This window comes from Henckelia pumila, chromosome 2, assembly GCF_033568475.1.
Source record: "Henckelia pumila isolate YLH828 chromosome 2, ASM3356847v2, whole genome shotgun sequence".
In the NCBI taxonomy this organism is placed as follows: domain Eukaryota; kingdom Viridiplantae; phylum Streptophyta; class Magnoliopsida; order Lamiales; family Gesneriaceae; genus Henckelia; species Henckelia pumila.
The window spans coordinates 122,938,221-122,957,789 of NC_133121.1; the positions used below are offsets into that span (position 1 = coordinate 122,938,221).

General features: G+C 35.6%; 2 protein-coding genes across 3 annotated transcripts; one reads left to right on the forward strand and one right to left on the reverse strand.

The window, feature by feature from the left end:
- Positions 1–1,834: 1,834 nt before the first annotated feature.
- Positions 1,835–13,321, forward strand: LOC140880566 (uncharacterized). The gene is made up of 6 exons (XM_073285125.1): positions 1,835–1,838; positions 10,929–10,951; positions 11,226–11,289; positions 11,364–11,507; positions 11,597–11,732; positions 12,354–13,321. Exons 3-5 carry the CDS (start codon positions 11,266–11,268, stop codon positions 11,729–11,731), a joined length of 303 nt encoding a protein of 100 aa, XP_073141226.1. The 5' UTR covers positions 1,835–1,838; positions 10,929–10,951; positions 11,226–11,265; the 3' UTR covers position 11,732; positions 12,354–13,321.
- Positions 13,322–14,219: 898 nt separating this feature from the next.
- LOC140880564 (probable complex I intermediate-associated protein 30) lies at positions 14,220–18,749 on the reverse strand. 2 transcript variants are annotated; one of them, XM_073285124.1, is made up of 9 exons: positions 18,597–18,749; positions 18,329–18,399; positions 17,994–18,046; positions 17,733–17,846; positions 15,798–15,854; positions 15,584–15,675; positions 15,319–15,399; positions 15,058–15,156; positions 14,220–14,672 (listed from the first exon to the last, which is right to left on the reverse strand). In XM_073285124.1, the coding sequence occupies exons 3-9, from the start codon at positions 18,043–18,045 to the stop codon at positions 14,481–14,483; spliced, it is 687 nt and encodes a 228-aa protein (XP_073141225.1). In that variant the 5' UTR covers position 18,046; positions 18,329–18,399; positions 18,597–18,749; the 3' UTR covers positions 14,220–14,480. The 2 variants fall into 2 exon arrangements, with proteins under 2 accessions (XP_073141225.1, XP_073141224.1); XM_073285123.1 differs by having other exon boundaries at positions 18,329–18,402.
- Positions 18,750–19,569: the final 820 nt, after the last annotated feature.

Here is a 19,569-nt window from a genome sequence, read left to right on the forward strand (position 1 = left end):
AACAAAACGTGAACATGAAGCAAGGCCAGAAAAAAAAATCGAACCCTTCAACTCTTTTCTAAAAAAATTTCGAAAGATTTAATGCATAAACCATCAACACAATATAGATATCTGATTGGCACGAAAAGTTGAAAGAAAATCATGCCTTTCACCGAAGATGACGAGAAAACACGAGCGTGGGGCGGTTCCGGGACGACGGGACGATGACTCGGCTTGAAAACCACACGAATTGAGGCTATGGAGTCCTTGGAGAATGCTATCTGATGAAGAATATGGAGAATGGAGGGGAGGTAGGCGGCTGATGCTAGGAGAATGGCGTAGGGTTTGGGGATTATTTTAGGTAGATAATGGTTTAATAATTAAAATAGGAAGATAATAACATAATTAAAATAATCCCAACTTTAAAAATAATAATACTAACATAAATATTATAAAATCTCGAAATAATAATTTTAGGGAATTTTAAAGATAATAAAAAGTCAATATTTTGGCTTAATTTGAATAAAAATGGACTCCTAAAATTAAATAAAATTAAATACTTAAAATTTTGAGATAATAAAGCTCAAAATAATATTTTAAGGCTCTAAAAAGGCTCATAAAATAATTTGGGTGGAAAGTTGTCATCTCGTCCGTCCACGGTCCCGTCTACGCGATCAAATAATTAAAATACTAAAAATCATAAAAATTACTAATTATGGGTTTAATGCTTAAAAAAATAAATTAAATCATGCACAAATAATTCACATAATTATTTAACCCATAAATCATAAATTTAAATAATTAAATATCTTAATTATGCAGGCGGATTTATGTAATTAAAAATACCGGGTGTTACACTGCACCTACACCTGCCCCGTCGAATGGGGTGTCCAGATACACAAAAAAGACTGGACGTGAGCTCTAAGCTCAATACGAAAGCACTGGGTAAAACATACAAATATGATGCATGCAAATGATAGGGTATCCATATCTGGGATAACTGTATACAACTGCTCAGTAATGGCGCCTAGGACATGAGTGGTACAACCCGGGGAGCAAACCCTGTGTACACTGCTCATTTCTATAGGACGTGGACTGTGTCCCCAAATGCTAATCACCCATGACCCGTCAGTTACTGGGCACTAGACATCACCCGCCCAGACAGGGCTGAGCGGCCCTACATGGCTCATCTCACAAGATGGACAGACACAATATGATATGCACATGCTGCATAATAATATGACACACAAATGCAACATATAAGCATGCAAAACCCGCTGGCTATCTCAGTCTGTACTTACGTACCTTACTACAGGCAGTCCTAGCAGTCCCACTCTAGGTTCCCAGCCTATCATCAACTCTACAATGCAAATATCCATGCATTTTTATTTAAGCTCTAAAAGCCTAAACTAAGCTATTGCATACTCCTAAATAATTTAAGGAGACTATAGCTATACCTGCGTCCGTCATCAGCCCGCTGATGACAATTGTCTCAAAACTAGGCCACAGCTCCGCTACGACGCCTGGATCGCTATGCCACTTCCGGATTCCTCATTGGATGCCTAGATCTCCCTAGATCTGAGTTAGAAGGCTTAGGAATCAGAGAGAAGAGAGGGAAATGTGCACTCCAAATGAACCCTCGGCCCCTATATTTATAGGCAACGTTCGGAGCCTCCGAACCCGGTTCGGAACGTCCGAACACGATCGGAACCTCCGATCCCATCTTCAGAGCGTCCGATCGCCCAATATTATGTCAGCCATGACGTCACCTTGCTGACGTCAGCGATGACACGTGCTCTGGTCCCGATCGGAACGTCCGATCTCACCGACGGAGCTTCCGATCCTGACTTCGGATCCTCCGATCCTGTTCAAAACCTCCTGACTTGGTTCGGAGCATCCGAACCCTCCGGACCCTCGGGACCTTCCCGGCTATTTTGAGTGTCCTGGATCCATTTCTGGAATCCGTTAACCCTTTAGGAATTTCCTTAATTACGTTTTACTTAATCCAACATTATTACACGATTAATATACTCATTAATCGCTAATTACGGATACGGGTCACTATAGACCATCCCATGCCCGATCCCACAGCTATTGCCATCGCAGGCGACCCCAAGCCCGACCACCCACCTTGACTGGTCAACCCATGCCGACCACCCTAGTCCCTGTCCGACCAACATCACCATCACCATCACCATCACCACCACAAAATACCATGGCCAGACACCCAAGTCACCATGGCGGAGATAAGAAAACCCGCCTCCAACTATACTCACCTACTCCAAAAACTCAAGATCTGAGCGATTAGAACAAAAGGAGGAAAAGAGGTTTTTTGAAAAGGGGAGAAAGACAAGCTTTGCTTTAAAAAAAAATAATAATAAATAAAAATACACATGGCTGGCACCCCATTTTCCCTCCACCCAGGGAACATAATTATATATATATATAGTCTTGATCCCACGCACCCTTGGGTACAGGGGATCTTTGTGCACCGTGTCCAAAACAACTCCGATTGCCTTGAAATTTTCACGGTAGGATCGTCTTGAAAATACGAATCCAACGATATATCATATTAAATATGTCCATAATCATGAAGATTGCCAAAAATTGCAGATTTAACCCAATTTCCTGTCATCTTCGTGATTCCGGATACCGATATAGAAATTTGTATCATATGATACATCGTTAGATTATTTTTTAGCTTAAAATATTTGGCTGGATAATACTAAAAGGATTAAAATTGATTGTCAAAAAAAAATATAACTTACTAAAACTAAAATTTGATAACATAGTCCATAGAAGACTAGAATCACAGACAGACTAAAATATTTGACCAAAAAAGTAATTTTCCTAAATTTATTAATTAAGAGAATGCTATATTTCCCTTAAAAAACACAATTTGAATTTTTGAATATGGATATTTCTACAATTTCCTTAACATATTTCATATCCTAGCATAAATAGTGAATTTTCTTGTTGTTTGGTCAAGCTTGTAAAGAAGTATTATTCTCAAATAAAATTGCGAGCTTCCAGTAAAAATAAAAAAAATATATATATATATATATAGTTTTTATTTTTCGGGATTTTGTTAATTAATGTATGATTATTTTGGAAATAGAATGCTAGTTTTAAAACTATGAAAAATACAATGGATTTAAAATTCTCGTAAATTAAAGTACTTTGTAATCCTGAGTATTTTTATTCCGAATGGGGGAAAACGGAAAAAAGAAAAAGAAAAAAAATCCCAAGAATCGAATTTGTCTTCAATTTAAATCATCCCTAAAGTTAAACATATAGTTTTTAATCAGTTTTTTAAACAAAGTCAACCCAACATAGTTTTGAATGTTAGTGAAAAAAAATTGTTATCTTCTTCTAGAATTATATGTAGCGCACACTTTCCAATAATCATAATATTTATTATTTTAGTACATTAACAATACTTAACGTCACGTTTGATCACGGAAGATTAAGTATTGTGACTATTGCTCGATGTATCAAAGAATCCGATTCAGAACTCAATCTTCGCAGTCTTGTATTGATTATACTAATGATCACTCTCACGATCAATGAACACTCACCTAATGTTTCTCTCACGGTGAATCAAAATTAACAAACAAGAAAGGAAAGTAATTCAATAAACACACATAAGATTTACGTGGTTCGATGATAAACACCTACATCCACGGGAGGGCAATCTATCTTTTATTGAATCAACCAAGTTTTCAATCACCAAAGCTTTACAAGAATGGAAGTTAAAAGATTAAACAAGAACTCTTCTTCTTCGATCTCCTCTATTATCTCAATTGCTTTTCTCGTCTTGTGATCACTGCTTGGTTATAGCTCTCAGAGACTTCTTTGTTCTTCTCAACCATGCAATATATATGTGAGCAGTAGATTAACTTCCTTCAGTTATCTCCTGATGCTCCCTGTTGCACTCCTTCATATCCCAACTACTTGAGGTAGTTAAGCAATCAAGATTCCAGTTGTTGGCCACCAACCGGTTTCCTAACTACCTAACATGCTTCAAGAGTCAATATATATAAGTCAATCTTGAAGACACTATATACCACAAATCTCCACCTTGTCTTAAAGATGACTGCCCTCCAACCCTTTTTAACTCAAGGGTCTTTCCTCCTTTCTTCAGCATTTACCAACCTCAAGCAATGAGTGTGCTTTCCTTGAGGTAATGCTTTTGTCAAGACATCTGCTGGATTGTCTTCGGTTGAAATCGTTTCAACTGTTATTTATCCCTTTTCAAAAATATCTCTTAGAAAATATAACTTGACATCTATATGCTTAGTCCGTTCATGGTACCCTTGATGCTTAGATAGATGTATAGTACTATGATTGTCACAATAGATTGTAAACTGATCTTGAAACATACCAAACTCAGCTACTATTCCCCTTAACCAAATTGCCTCTTTGACAGCCTCTGTAAGTGCAATATACTTAACCTCTATTGTAGACAATGCAACCACGGATTGAAGATTAGCCTTCCAACTAACAGCTATCCCAAACATAGTAAACACATACACTGTCAAAGATGTTCTTGTATCCAAATTTCCTGCAAAATTTGAGTCCACATATCCCAGCAAAAGTTTGGACTTTATATCTTGCCTTTTGAATAACAATCCTAAGTTTGTTGTCCCTTTTAAGTATCGAAAAATCCACTTCAAAGCTTCCCAGTGCTTTATACCTGGATTTGCCATGAATCTAGAGATGACACTGATGGCATATGATAAATCTGGACGGCTACAGATCATACCAAACATTACACTTCCAACCCCACTAGCATAAGGAAGTTTAGCCATTTGTTTTGTTTCCTTTTCTGTGGTGGGGGACTGTTCTCTTGATAAATTGAAGTGCTGTCCTAAAGGTGTTGAGACAACCTTTGACTCACTCATGTTAAATCTCTGAAGTACCTTCTTAATGTAAGTGCTTTGGTTTAGAAACAGAAGCTTAGAGTTTCTGTCCCTATAAATTTCCATTCCCAGAATCTTCTTGGCTTCACCCAAGTCCTTCATTTCAAATTCAGAGTTAAGATGATTATTTAACATCTCAACTTCAGTTTTGTTGGCACTAGCTATCAGCATATCATCAACGTATAATAAAAGAAAAATCAAGACTTGTTCACCCTCTTTTTTCATGTAGACACAACTATCAAATTCACTTCTTGTAAACTGAAGTTTCATCATGAAGTCATCGAACCTTTTATACCACTGTCTAGGACTTTTTTTTAGTCCATAAAGTGATTTTCTCAGTTTACATACTTTGTCTTCATTTCTAGGTGTTATGAAACCTTTAGGATGCTCCATGAAAATTGTTTCTTCAAGTTCCCCATGAAAGAAACCAGTCTTGACATCTAGCTACTCTAGTTCAAGATCTAGTTGAGTTACCAAGGCAAGCAACATCCTTATAGAGCAGTGCTTAACAACCGGAGAATAGATCTCATTAAATTCTACTCCTTCTATTTGTGTGTACTCTTTAGCAACTAGTCTTGCTTTATATTTAATGTCCTTGACCTTAGCATTATCATGTTTTATCTTGTAGATCCACTTACATCCCAATACTCTTTGACTTATAGCTTTCTTCACCAACTGCCATGTATTGTTCTTTATCAAAGAGTTCATATCCTCTTGCATTGCTTCTTGCCAAGAATTCTTCTGTTTACTTGTCACAGCCTCTTTATAGCTTGTTGGTTCAGAGAATTCTATCTGTTCAGCTGTGAGAAGTGCATATGAGACTAAGTCTGCTTGAGCCAGCAATATTGATACTTTTATTTCTCTTCTTTGTCCGTCTCTAGCTAACATATATGTACTAAAATCCTCTTCACCATGTAGTTAATTTGTTTTATCAGTTTCTTCAGCAATAGTTTCAGAATGAGTTTCTTGTCCTTTGCTCATACTGTCTTCTTGTGACTCCACCTCAATCCGAGATTCATCACCATGCAAACTCTGTCTTATTTGATCTGGTTTTTCTTGAGCAAAACCTGTCTTGTTCTCAACAAAAGTAATATCCCTTGAGTTAAAACACTTTGGACCAGAGACCTCCAAATTTCATACCTTATACTGAGACTCCTTCTGGTTAGCCTATGAATACACATCTCAATGCTCTAGCATCTAGCTTATCTCTTTTGATATGAGCATAAGCTAAGCATCCAAACACCCTAAGGTTCTTGTATTCAGCTGGTTTCCCACTCCACCTTTCTATAAGTGTCTTAAAATCAATAGCTATTGAGGGACATCTATTGATTAAGTAGGCTGCTGTCATCACAGCTTCTCCCCAGAAGGTCTTAGGCATGTTTGCATTTAAAATCATGCATCTTACCCTTTCCAAGAGTGTGCGGTTCATCCTCTCAGCTATTCCATTTTGTTGAGGGGTTCCAGGTACTGTTTTGTGTCTAGAAATTCCATGAAACCTGCAAAGTTCTTGAAACTGCTCTGAAAAATATTCCAGGCCATTGTCAGTCCTCAAATGCTTTAGTTTTTTTCCTAGCTTATTTTCTGTTGTGATGAGCGATTCTTTAAACTTATCAAAGGCTTGATCTTTTGTTTAAGTACATAAACTCATACCCTTCTTGAATAATCATCTATGATTGATATAAAATATCTACCCCCACCATGTGTTGCTGTTTTTGAGGGTCCCCATAGATCAGAATGCACATAATCGAAAGGTGATTTGGTAGGGTGTTTACTTTATGTGAAATGCACCCTCTTAGACTTTCCTAGAATGCAAGTTTCATATAGATCAATATCATGAATTTTGTCCCCACACAGTAGGTTTTGATTTGATAATTCATGCAGCCCTTTTTGACCTACATGCCCTAATCTTAAATGCGATAACATAGATTTATCAGCTTTGTTTTGCAACAAAAAGGCTCCACATACAACAGTTTTTCCTAGAAGAACATACAAAGCATCTTTCCTAACAGCCTTAAAGACAACTAATGATCCCTTAGTCACTTTTATTATCCATTTTCTGATTTAAAAGCATAACCATTTGATTCTAGCAAACCAAGAGATATTAAATTTCTCTTAAGTTCAGGAATGTACCTGACTTCATGTAGTACACGATCCACTCCATCATGAGTTCTTAACCTGATGGATCCAATCCCTTTCACCCTGCAAGATTTGTTGTTTCCCATAAGAACCAGTCCTCCATCAAATTCTTTTATCTGGTCTACCTCTCACGGTTAGTATATTACCTTGAGACTCAGTTTGGTTTAGTATTTTCCTCTGTAGCATCTTAGCTTGAATAGCTTGATCATGAACTCATCAATCTGCTCTATCAGTTTCTTTTCTTCTCTGATATTGAATGAATATAGTCTCTGCTTCATATAGAGACGATTTTCTAATGACTTTGTCATGTACAGATTCTCGAGCTTAATCCACATAGCTGTTGCAGTTATCTCTTTTGCAACTTCTCTCAATGGCTTGTCTCCAAGGCACAAGATGATCGCACTCAGTGCCTTTTCTTGTATTTCAACTTTTGCCTTTTCTTTTCCATGTTCCTCATCCTTTGTTGAACCAGATGATCCATCATATTTCTGCAGTGCATCAATGAGACCTTGTTGAATCAAAATATCCCTCATCTTGATTCTCCATAATCCAAAATCATTCCTGCCATTGAACTTCTCGATATCATACTTCATTGTTCCCATCTTCGCAATTTGCTCTTCCCACGGACGGCGCCACTTGTTGTGATTATTGCTCGATGTCAAAGAATCCGATTCAGAACTCAATCTCCGCAATCTTGTATTGATTATACTAATGATCATTCTTACAGTCAATGAACACTCACCTAATGTTTCTCTCACGGTGAATCAGAATTAACAAACAAGAAAGGAAAGTAATTCAATAAACACACACAGAAGATTTACGTGGTTCGGTGATAAACACCTACATCCACGGGAGGGTAATCTATCTTTTATTGAATCAACCAAGGTTTCAATCACCAAAGCTTTACAAGAATGGAAGTTAAAAGATTAAACAAGAAACTCTTCTTCTTCGATCTCGTCTATTCTCTCAATCGTTTTTCTCGTCTTGTGATCACTGCTTGGTTATAGCTCTCAGAGACTTCTCTATTCTTCTCGACCATGCAATATATTTGTGAGCAGCAGATTAACTTCCTTCAGTTATCTCCTGATGCTCCCTGTTGCACTCCTTTATATCCCAACTACTTGAGGTAGTTAAGGAATCAAGATTCCAGTTGTTGGCCACAAACCGGTCTCCTAACTACCTAACATCCTTCAAGAGTCAATATATATAAGTCAATATTGAAGACACTATATACCACATTAAGTATATATTTATTACAAAATTTTGCATCATCTTGGCTAATTCCCTCGAGTTGTCCCGTCTTACATACTGATGTAGCAAAAAAATACAAATACTGGTACGTAAGGTTTGTAGTCTGAACCTTGCAATGTAGGGTACTTACGTAGCGTAAGGTAAACACGTAGCGTAAGGTGAACCTTGTGGATCGTCACCTGCATCACGAACAAACGTCAGAGGCGCCGGGCGGTTCTCCGGAGTAGGCACTCCGACGCTCAAGTCAGCAAAGAGCACAATGATAATCTCCCAAAATAAGAAAGCTCAAGTTAGAGAGAAGAATGAGAATATACCTTGGATATAAGAGAGACACATCTATTTATAGATGTTTTAGAAGTGCTTCGCGGGCCAAGATGATGTAGCCAAAAAATACAAGTACCGGTACGTAAGGTCTGTAGGTTGAACCTTGCAATGTAGGGTATTTACGTAGCGTAAGGTGAACCTTGCAGCGTAAGATAAATGCGTAGCGTAAGGTGAACTTTCGTGGATCGTCACCTGCGTCACAAATTAACTTCAGAGGCGCCGGGCGGTTCCCTGGCGTAGGCACTCCGACGCTCAAGTCAGCAAAGAGCACAATGATAATCTCCCAAAATAAGAAAGCTCAAGTTAGAGAGAAAAATGAGAATGTACCTTGAATAAGGAGATGCTTATCTATTTATAGATTTCTAGGAGTGCTTAACGGCCTTGGGCCTTGGGCCATTGTATCTTGGGCTTGGATAACATTCCCGTCGCTCAATAAAGAAGAAACCTAGAAGACCCACCACTGCACGAAAGCTAAAAGTGCGAGCCGCCAGATTCGCCATCATAGATGGAGAATTATACAAGCGAGGTTACTCCCAGCCATTCCTGAAATGTCTCACTCCAAGTAAAGCAGATTACGTTCTCCGTGAGATTCACGATGGAATATGTGAAAATCATTTTGGGGGAAAATAACTGGCTGCCAAAGCATTACTTCACAGATACTTTTGGACCACCGTGAAGAAAGATGCTTTGGAACTCGTCCAACGTTATCGTCCATGCCAAGAACACGCAAATCTTCACCACCATCCCGCAACATTGCTACAACCGTTGGATAGCCTACTACCTTTTGCTCAGTGGAGAATAGACCTTGTAGGCCTTTTCCTCCTGCTACAGGGCAAATAAAATTCCTTATTGTTGCAATAGATTATTTTACCAAATGGGTCGAGGCGGAGCTACTGGCAAAAATCACCGAAAAAGATGTCATCAGTTTCTTTAGATGTGTCTCTCTTATATCCAAGGTACACTCCTAAAACATCTATAAATAGATGTGTCTCTCTTATATCCAAGGTACATTCTCATTTTTCTCTCTAACTTGAGTTTTCTTATTTTGAGAGAATATCATTGTGCTCTTTGCTGATTTGAGCATCGGAGTGCCTACGCTGGGGAACTGCCCGGCGCCTATGACGGTTGTTCGTGACGCAGGTGACGATCCACAAGGTTCATCTTACGCTACGTGTTCACCTTACGCTACGCGTTTACCTTACGCTACATAAGTACCCTACATTACAAGGTCCACCCACAGACCTTACGTACCAATATTTGTATTTTTTGACTACATCACATAATAATTAGGTGATTGAAATTAACAATTTCACAATTGGCTTAAAAGGTAGACCGTCCAAATAGTGGATTGTGGCGAGTTGTTAGTTAACCCGCCAAATCATATGTAAATACGTTTGGTTGGCCTATTCAATCACCTAAAATAGGTGTGTTGAGTTAGGTTGTTGTTTACCAAACTCAATCGTCTAAAAAGTGGGCCGACCAAACTCGTCCAGCTTAACAGTGGGTTGCGATGGGTTGTAGTATGGCACACATCGCAGCTCGTGTTGGCACATCTAATTGTGTTATCTATTAGAGATGTAAATTCGGGACTGCACGCTCCGCCAACTTCTTCAAGGAAACAACTCGGATTAATACACACGGATGAAATGCGCAACAACAACTCGTCTTTTAGATCACGTAACTTCTTTCACTCATCTAATAAAATTGAACAACCTCTATGTTATTAAATTTTAATTTTTAGTCATGTAATTTTTTATTTGTGGCAATTTTAATCAATTTACATAAAAAATGCTGATTTGACACTATACACGTCATCGCCACATCACCACTAAGTCAAAAAAAGATAAAAATTGATTGTCAAAAATAATAAAAATAACGTACTAAAACTAAAATTTGATAATATAGAAGACTAGAATCACATATATATTATATTTGATTAAAAAAAAGCAATTTTTCTATATTTATTAATTTATTAATTAAGGGAATGCCATGTTAAAAAACACACACACACACACAATTTGATTTTCTGAATAGGTATTTTCTGCATTTTCCTTAACCTATTTCATATCTAGGGCGCCGAAATCGCCGCTTTCACTATTTCTCATCCTCAGCCGTTTTCCTTTCCAAAAAACCAAAGAAAATAAAAAGAGAGGAATTCTAAGGTTTATATCCTCTCCAGAACACCAAAGGAAAAAAAAATGAGGAATTCTCAGATAACCAAAGGAAGAAAAATGAGGAATTCTCAGGTTTATATCGTCTCCGGAACACGAAAGGAAAAAATTAGGAATCTCCGGCCTTCCGTGGCTCGCATCCTCTTCCAAATTGCGAAAGAATATAATGTATTCCCTCGTTTCCTTCTCTGTGTTGTTTAGATTTCTTCTTATTTTGTTGGTAGATTAATTAATTAATTAAACTATAAAAATGTTGATAACCGTTTGCTACACATTGTTTTGGATTTGATATCATATTAATCGGCATCTGAAGTACCTTATGCATTTGCGTTTGGAAGATTAAACTTTGGATTAGTATTTTCTTAAAAAAAACGATTGAGGTTGGGTTAGGATTTATCAGTTGTATTGTATTTTCTTCTGATTCGGTGTTAATAACGTGCAGTGCCAGAAAGCCCCGTATTTTAACGGTGTCTACGGATGTAATGGAGTTGTCATCATTCCGTAGAGTATGAATCTGTTCCTTTCTAGTCCGTGTTAATGTATGCCAAAGAAACTAAACTTTTGTTTATCTTTTCGGCAGATGTGTGATTTTTGCAAGGCTAAAGAGACTGGGAATCTATACACCCGTGTGTTTGGTGGAGGAGTCACATTTGTGAATGCAGATAAAATTGTTCATCTGAGATATATTTCGGAATTAGCTTTGAAATTTTACAATGACAACACGGTTGGACAAACTATTTAATTTTATTAACAACTCTGCTAATCCTTTTTTTTTTTATTTTTTACATTTTGTTCTTCATTTACTTGTTAAAGAGTCGGAGTTTCAAGCTTTTGAAGGTTTGCAAGATCAACAGTTCTGGGCCTGGATATTTTGGATTGACTTTTAGGGCCCAGGAGGACGGTAGTGAGGAGTGCCCCACATTTCGAGGTGTTGTTCGTTTGCTGTGAGGTACCATCTTAGACACTATGTTTACCTCCTTAATTTTCAAATGATCTTATGTAAAAGCTCTTTCAAACCGCTTCTATCTTCTATTTTATAGCTTTTTTTCGAAATTGTGTTTGGTAAATTTTTTTAATAACATCTTACTGAAATCTCCTTAAATATTTTCATAAATCTCCATTATATCTTCCATCAATTAAATATTATTTTAAAAAAATACAAATCACATAAATTTTTCTAAAGTAAAATATTAAAACAATTTTATTTTAAAACTATTTTCGTATATGTATAACTCGAAATATTATTTTCATAGAATTATACTTTTTTTTGTAATTTTGACAATAAAAAAATCTTATAATACCAAACATATCAACATCTTTAAGTGGTTTAAAATAAGTTTATCCAAACATTTTAACAGCTTATTTTAAAATAAGTTCTAACGACTTATAAGCTTGTAAAACAACTTTTAAACTATATAAGCTTATAAGCTCTTTTTAATAAGTTTAGCCGAACAACCCTTAAGTCGGGAATTTTAGAGTGCCTTCTAAACATGCTATTGCAAACAAGGAACATATTTGTATCACCAAGGTAAAAGGTATTATCAGAAGCTGTTTTTGTTTATTTTCTTAGGATGACGATGAGATTACACTTTTGCCCTGTGATGATGACTACTTGAAAAGTGAAGATTGTATGGTATTGGCCGCAGCTGATTTTGGAGATAGCTGATGTTGTGTGGGGGGAAATTAGAGAGAAGGAACTGCTACACGTTCAAATTAATCTCTGGTATTTTATGTGTTATAGTTAATGTTATTATGTTATGTTTCTTGTGTTTTTGGAAGTTTGAAAACGAAAATCTGAACCACTGGAATGGTACATCTACTTCGAATGCACTCACATATTTTGGAAATGGACGAATCCCCTCTATATTTTGGTAAATGCTCAAGTTGATTAATCTTCTTGTCAAATCATTCAATTAGTTTGCAACCGCACTTGTAAGGATGGACGGGTTTTATATATCTTGTCCAATATGAATTGTATCTAGCCACAATCAAAAGTAAAAATATTGTGGACTTTAATTAGAATTTTTTAATTATTTCAATTTTTGGAATATTTCTTGTTTCTCGGTTTGAGAAAATGGTTTCCTCCACAATCAAAAAATAAAATAAAATAAATATTTGACTAGATTGATTTATTTTTGAATAAAAAACTAGAAAGGTTAAAAAAATGATTATGAGCATTCTAGCTTTTTTTTCCCTCATGAAATATGAAAAAATAATTTTTAAACTTAAATATAAATTTCTAATGATTGAATCCTTCATTGCGCTTTTTCCGGTAAGATTTGATTTTTTTTTCATGTATAAATGATGTCTTTTCTATAGAGTTTTTGAGAATCGCTTAATTTGGGCTGGTGTTATTTATTGAGGGTAGAAAGATATGAGAAACATGTTTAACAAATTTATTTTTTGAATTTGCTTATTATTACTATTATTATTATTATTATTATTATTATTATTATTTTATAGTTCGGTTTAATAATGTGAAATTTAAGTGGCATTCCAAATAACATGATATTCTTTCAAATTGAAAATCCCAAAACTTCTTGAAAAATTAAACATTTCGGTAAAAATCGAATCAAAATAACCAAAATTTAAAATTTAAAGGACCATTATAGAATTTTTACGAGTTAGAGAACTAAAAGATAAAACACATAAAGATAGAAGACCAAAATAACTTTTTACTCATTTTTTTTTGTAAGAATGGAATTCTCTCCTACGATTCCTCATTCATGTTTAAATTGAATTAGGTAAATAAATATGTTCGCTTGCCTTTGTTACAATATATTAATATCTAGTATTTATGGAAATATTAATATATAATGAATTTTTTTCTCTTTGATGAATGGTTGGGAACTTCGTCTACGATACCCCCGCTGCCGGGTAAAAGCAAGATTTGGTCAACCATCCAACTTCATGTGGGTCTGACCTCTGACATGGGCCAAATCTTGGTTATCCATACTACGTTAGCCCAACTTTAGGATCAAATATAACGTATCTTTATACTTCAAAATGAAATTTCAGAAAATAAAATTGTGTATGAGGATATATTTTTCACAAGAGTTTCAATTTTAAAAAAATTAAGAAAATGGATAATATCATTTTTTAGTCTAGCATATTTCAATGAAGCCATGTAACTATATATTTTTTTCTTTTCAATTTTAATAATTTTCATCGAAATCATGTGATTAAATGGATAATATTATTTTTAAAATTTATAACTACATTATCAAATTGTTGGTCCGAAAATACAATCAATCTTAATTGTAATAATAACCAAACTTTTTATTGTGTTTCTAACATATTTATTCAAGATTACAGTTAGTATATCAAAAGTTAGAAGTTTTGAAAAGTTGAAACTCAAATTTAGTCGATTGAATTTCTGACGAGCTGAAGTTTTTCAAGCATATCTCGGTAATCCAAATGACAAACGCCAAAATCGTTGAATAGGCAAGTCAAAACTTTTTCAGTTCCATCCTTTTTTCACACCTGGATAATTGGATTCAAAAATCTTGGAAATTTTGAATCAGATGCTATTTACCTCAATAGTGAAAATTGAAATTTATGTGCCGAATACTTTTTCCAGGACCCAGCTTTTATATCTAGTTATGGTCATACACTGGCCGGTGGCGTTCGCATACAGACAGTAAAGCAGTTCGGAATTCTCCTCGCTCATCTTCTCATTCCCCAAGCAACAGTTTTCTCAATTCTGGGTTCTCAATGCTTTTATCCAGTCAATTTCAATGAGAAAATCGCCTGGACCAGACTTAGCACCTGGAACTCCACCTTCTGCATTGACCGACAGGGATAAACCGACGATTCGAGCTGGGTTCATCTCTAACTTCGCATCAATAACATTACCTCTCCATGTGGGGAGATATCGAGCAAGAGGAATCTGCATCATTAAGGTGGATTCAATTATTCAATTGATAAACATATTTTACATGCAATTTGCTATTATCGGTTCAGAGCCATTTTCTAGGCAAAGTTCATATCAATCTTGTTTCAATTCATCATCAGGATAAGATCATAAGACCATAGGTAGAAGCCAGCACTTGAATAACTGGGAAAATTATGTTTGGTCTCCAGACTCCAGGCAAGGCTCCATAATTTTCAATTTTATATTTAGCTAGGTTAGGATCAATTTCAAGTATGCATCTAGATATGTCTGTTTTGAACGAACATCAGCCAACAAGTTCATAGTTGGTACGAGTACGCATGCACATGCACACATATGTATGCATGCAATATATTGCAAGGGAAGAGAGGTGGGCACTTGCCTTTGCAATATACCAGTTGTCCTTGGGCACAAAAACAAATGCTTGCCATGAGTTATCTTCCTGTTGTCCAGGAGAATTTACCCAGTTTTCAGTATAAATCTGCATTGAAATTAAACAAATGTTCGATAAAGCTTGGCCTAAGCCATTTTTGCTCATTATTTCTATGAGTTTCAAAGATTGGTAGGATGACAAAGACTTCCTTTTTCTTTTTCCTTTATAATTTATAGTGTTCAAGCATCGGACAAGAGCGAAGTTACTCACAGTAGAAATGTAGCATCTACCATCTCCTTTAAGTTTAAGTGCTATAGTGTCATATGCGTCCAAATCGATGAAGCCATCAAACTGCAAAAATAAGGACGACAGAAGCTGACAACCATTGATATAAACTGGGTTTCAAACAAGCCTGTGGCAAAATAGTTTTGCTAAATTGAAGAATCTTAGAAGAAATAGTAGATAAAGCTAAAACAATAGCCTCAATTTGACCAACACAAAAGTGCGTCCAACCATACTAGGTAATATCATTCACCTTTTTAGATCGCATTCCACAGAAACCACTTCTACTAATATTCCATCTCGAACTTTCATTAACATCCAATGAAAGGTTCCCCGAAAACAGTCCTATGAGATACACCACAATCAATTGAGGGTCCACAGTTGAAACTAGATTTCATGGTTAATAACACAAATAATAAACCTGTATAATTTACCATAAGATGTATCGAAGAGAAATATTTATGAACCTGTACAACCGGACCCAGTTACAGGGTTTTGTATCTCCAGTGATGCTGATGATAAACCTGATCAATCAATTTAAATAAATGAGAAGTACTTCAGAATTCTACATTTTTAACCCATACACCCAAGAGAGAAGCCCAAACCCAAAAGGCTAGCTTTCGAGATGGAAGAATCCCTCAAGCTTATTAACTATTTCGGATTTTGTTGTGGAACTGATTGGAGACGCATAACACCGCCCACCCCTCGAGTAGCTGCAGACCAAACGGTCACTCAGAACAATTTGCACCCACCCATCAGTATTGGCGACAAGCATCTCAATCCAGCCAATAATGTGAACACAAGCTGCATTACCAATACATACTGGGGAATGTCGATCCAACAGAGGGGGTAATACCCCCTCTGTATTTCCTTGGCCATTATTGTCAAATTTTCACGTGGGCCCCGCAATTTCATGTGGGCCCACATGAAAATTGGATGTGGCCCAATCATGGCCAAGGAAAATGCAGAGGAGGTATTACCCCCTCTGCAGGGTCGAATTCCCATACATATTGATGGTATCATGGTAGCGCTATCATCTTTATATTTCTAGGGACAAAAGTTCTATATTTTGGAAATGCAACAACTATAAGGGATTAGCAATTTTGGACAGGTACATATTCAAGTTGAAAACATAGTCCTCTATTTATGCTCTATATAACAAAATTGGGTTTTTTTTAGAGTAACAAAATTGGGTTAAGAGTCGAGTAACATTACAAATTTAGTTGTGTATTTATGCTTTGATTAGCAAAATTGATACTGCATCTATTAAATTTTCAAATTTAGCTCCATATCTGTACTCCAATTACCATATTCATACGTACAGAAAAAATAATAATTATGGATGTTTAACTTTCCCCAAAGTTTGATATGTGAAATAACCTTTAAGTTAAATTTTTATCTCTAATCATCAATGAGCGTCATTTCATTATCTCTAACCTTTAAGTTAAATGCTTTGTTAGATATATAAAAAAATTGTGCATATTAAAATTATTTAATTAAAAATTTTCAATGGGGTAAAACATTATTGCGATGAAAAATATGATAAGTACATGCTTCAACATGAAACTAAAAAAAATACGTAGATGATGATATTAAATGATTAATATCAAAATTTTTATATCAGAACATAGGTAATATATATGAACTAAATATGATCAATATATATTTACTTAAATTATACAATTTAATAGTAAAAAACATCTTTAACACGTCAGTCAAACTTATGCCAGATAAAATATCTGATCTAACTAATCAAAGAAAATTTCAAAACTAAACTCAAATTTATATTTCCTGTATATGAGACAACTGATGAATTGGTGCATAAATTATATGACAGATTTTGGAACTTTGATTGGTATAGAACCAATTTTGCTAACAATAGCACAGATATACGACCAAATACGCAATGCTAATAGACACAAAAAGAATTTTCCTATCACAGCATAGATATGAGACTAAATTTGCAACTTGAACATATACACAATCAAAATCGAAAACCCCTCCACAAGATGAAAAATTTGCCACTTTTATTTATTATATTACTTGGCTTTAGTTGAATTACTATTCCTTAGAAGGAGAAAAAAAAATTATATCCAATTTTTTTACTATTTATCATATCAAAGCATGAGCTCGTGGCTCAGCGGGGAGAGGATTCTCTTTGTCAACCCCAACAGCTAACTCTAAGGGGAGAGGATTCTCTTTGTCAATGTAACTCTCAGGATTTTATTTTTACCCCACCGACTTAGGGCAACTAACAACCCAACACAAACATTAGCGAACAAAATAACAAACATTTCAACCGGAAAAGTTCTGAGTTGATGTAGGAACACGTTGGAACCACTATATGCTATCGAATGGAGTAGCAAAAAATCGATAAATCCAAAACTTGGCCATATCCATACCTCCATATTCAGAATCGGAATACAAGTGCCATCTTTTAAGCTCCTCTGGGGAACTAAAATTGAAGATATATTTTTCACTGGGAGGAACCAAGTCTACGAGGTTCCACGTTAGAGCTGCAAGGCGTAGAAAAATTGGAAACATTACAAATATCTATGAGGGATTCAAACAACAACAAAAAGGATTCAAACAACAAGAAAAATTCAAATCAGGAGAAAACTGAAAATCACACGAAGCTAAAATCAGGAAATCGGATCACACACCTCTTTTTGTTGCATTGAGAGAAGCTTGCAACAATCCACGAAACCTCGACATTCTTTGATCGAAAAAATAAGAAAGACTAAATCTTCAATTGCAGTGTGATAAAATGGCTTAAATATGCAAAAGAATACATGTTCATGCATATTATTAGAGAACGAAAATATTTAGCAATGGTTTTTTTTCTCAGTGAATGTTTTGCAACTTACGCATAATATTAGCCTCGATTTAAGTGCAAACACTGAAAGTTTCCTATCCAACAAATGCGCTTGCGGATTTCGTGATTCATAAAGGACATTCAACAAACAGATGAAAGACAATAAACATAAATATTACGTACCTTGACAGCACGCCTCCAAGCAAGGCCTTATCTTTCCAAGAACGAACATTCAAGTACTGATCCACGTCAAGCTTCTTGGTAAAAAAAAAAAACGACACTTAAATATACGTAGTATCAAGAAAGTGACACAGTACTCTCTACGAACAGCACACAACTAATTCGGGCTTCTATTAAATTTGTTCTCCAAAACCAGTGCATATTTCACTTTTACTTTTTAAAATCAAATATAATCAAATCAAATTAAACAAATATAGCACAAACATAGTACCTGAATAGGAGACAAATGTTGATTGCTGAACTTCTCGTTTCGACCACCGGAGACGCTTTTGATTGACGCAGAGGAGAGATCGGCGGAAGCGATTGAGAGAGAAGATGTGCGGTAACAGCAAATGGGCAGACGATGAGTAAATAAGGTTTTCGATTTTACGCTCATTTCATTTTTAACGAATAATTGGATTTTGTAAAAATTTTTTAAAATGAATATTTTTAAAAGTTATAATTTTTTGTTTTTAAAAAAGCTTTAATTTTGACTTAAAAAGTAGAGCCGTCAATTTGGGTTAGGCTCGTCGGGTTGGCCCGGTTCGCCACACAATTTAAGTGGGTAGGGTTGACATTTTTTCAACCCAACAAAAGGTGGGCCTAGATGGGCCAACCCGCCAAGGCCCGCGACCCGCGCGGGTTGGCCCGCCGCGGGCCTTGAGAATTAATAATTTATTTTTATTTTTATTATGATATATGTATTTTTTTAATAAAAATTATGAATTTTTTTTGTATTAATTACTTTATATAAAATTTACACACATGAAATCAATAATTTAAATTTTTATTAATATATTTTTATTAATATTTATTTATGAAATGATATTTATAATTAATTATAATTTTTTTATTTATTTTTATTTGTCGTGAGCCAACCCGCGGGTCGGTCCGCCTAACCCACAACCCACCTTGGATTTGGTTGGGTTGAGTATTTTCGGCCCGCTAGGATGGTGGGTCGGCCCGCCATCGACCCGCCAAAAGGTGGGTTTTTGGTGGGTCGGCCCGCCCCGCCATGAGCTGGCCCGTTTGACAGCTCTATTAAAAAGTGTTTATTGACAAACACCTTGTTAACTGAAAAACATTTTTTTTAAAAAATAATAATACTTTTTTGGTCTGGCTTTTGAAACCAAACGGGGCCTTAACGTCTTAACGACCCTTGTTTCTGATTAATTATTTACTTGTTTAAAGTGCTAATAATTAAT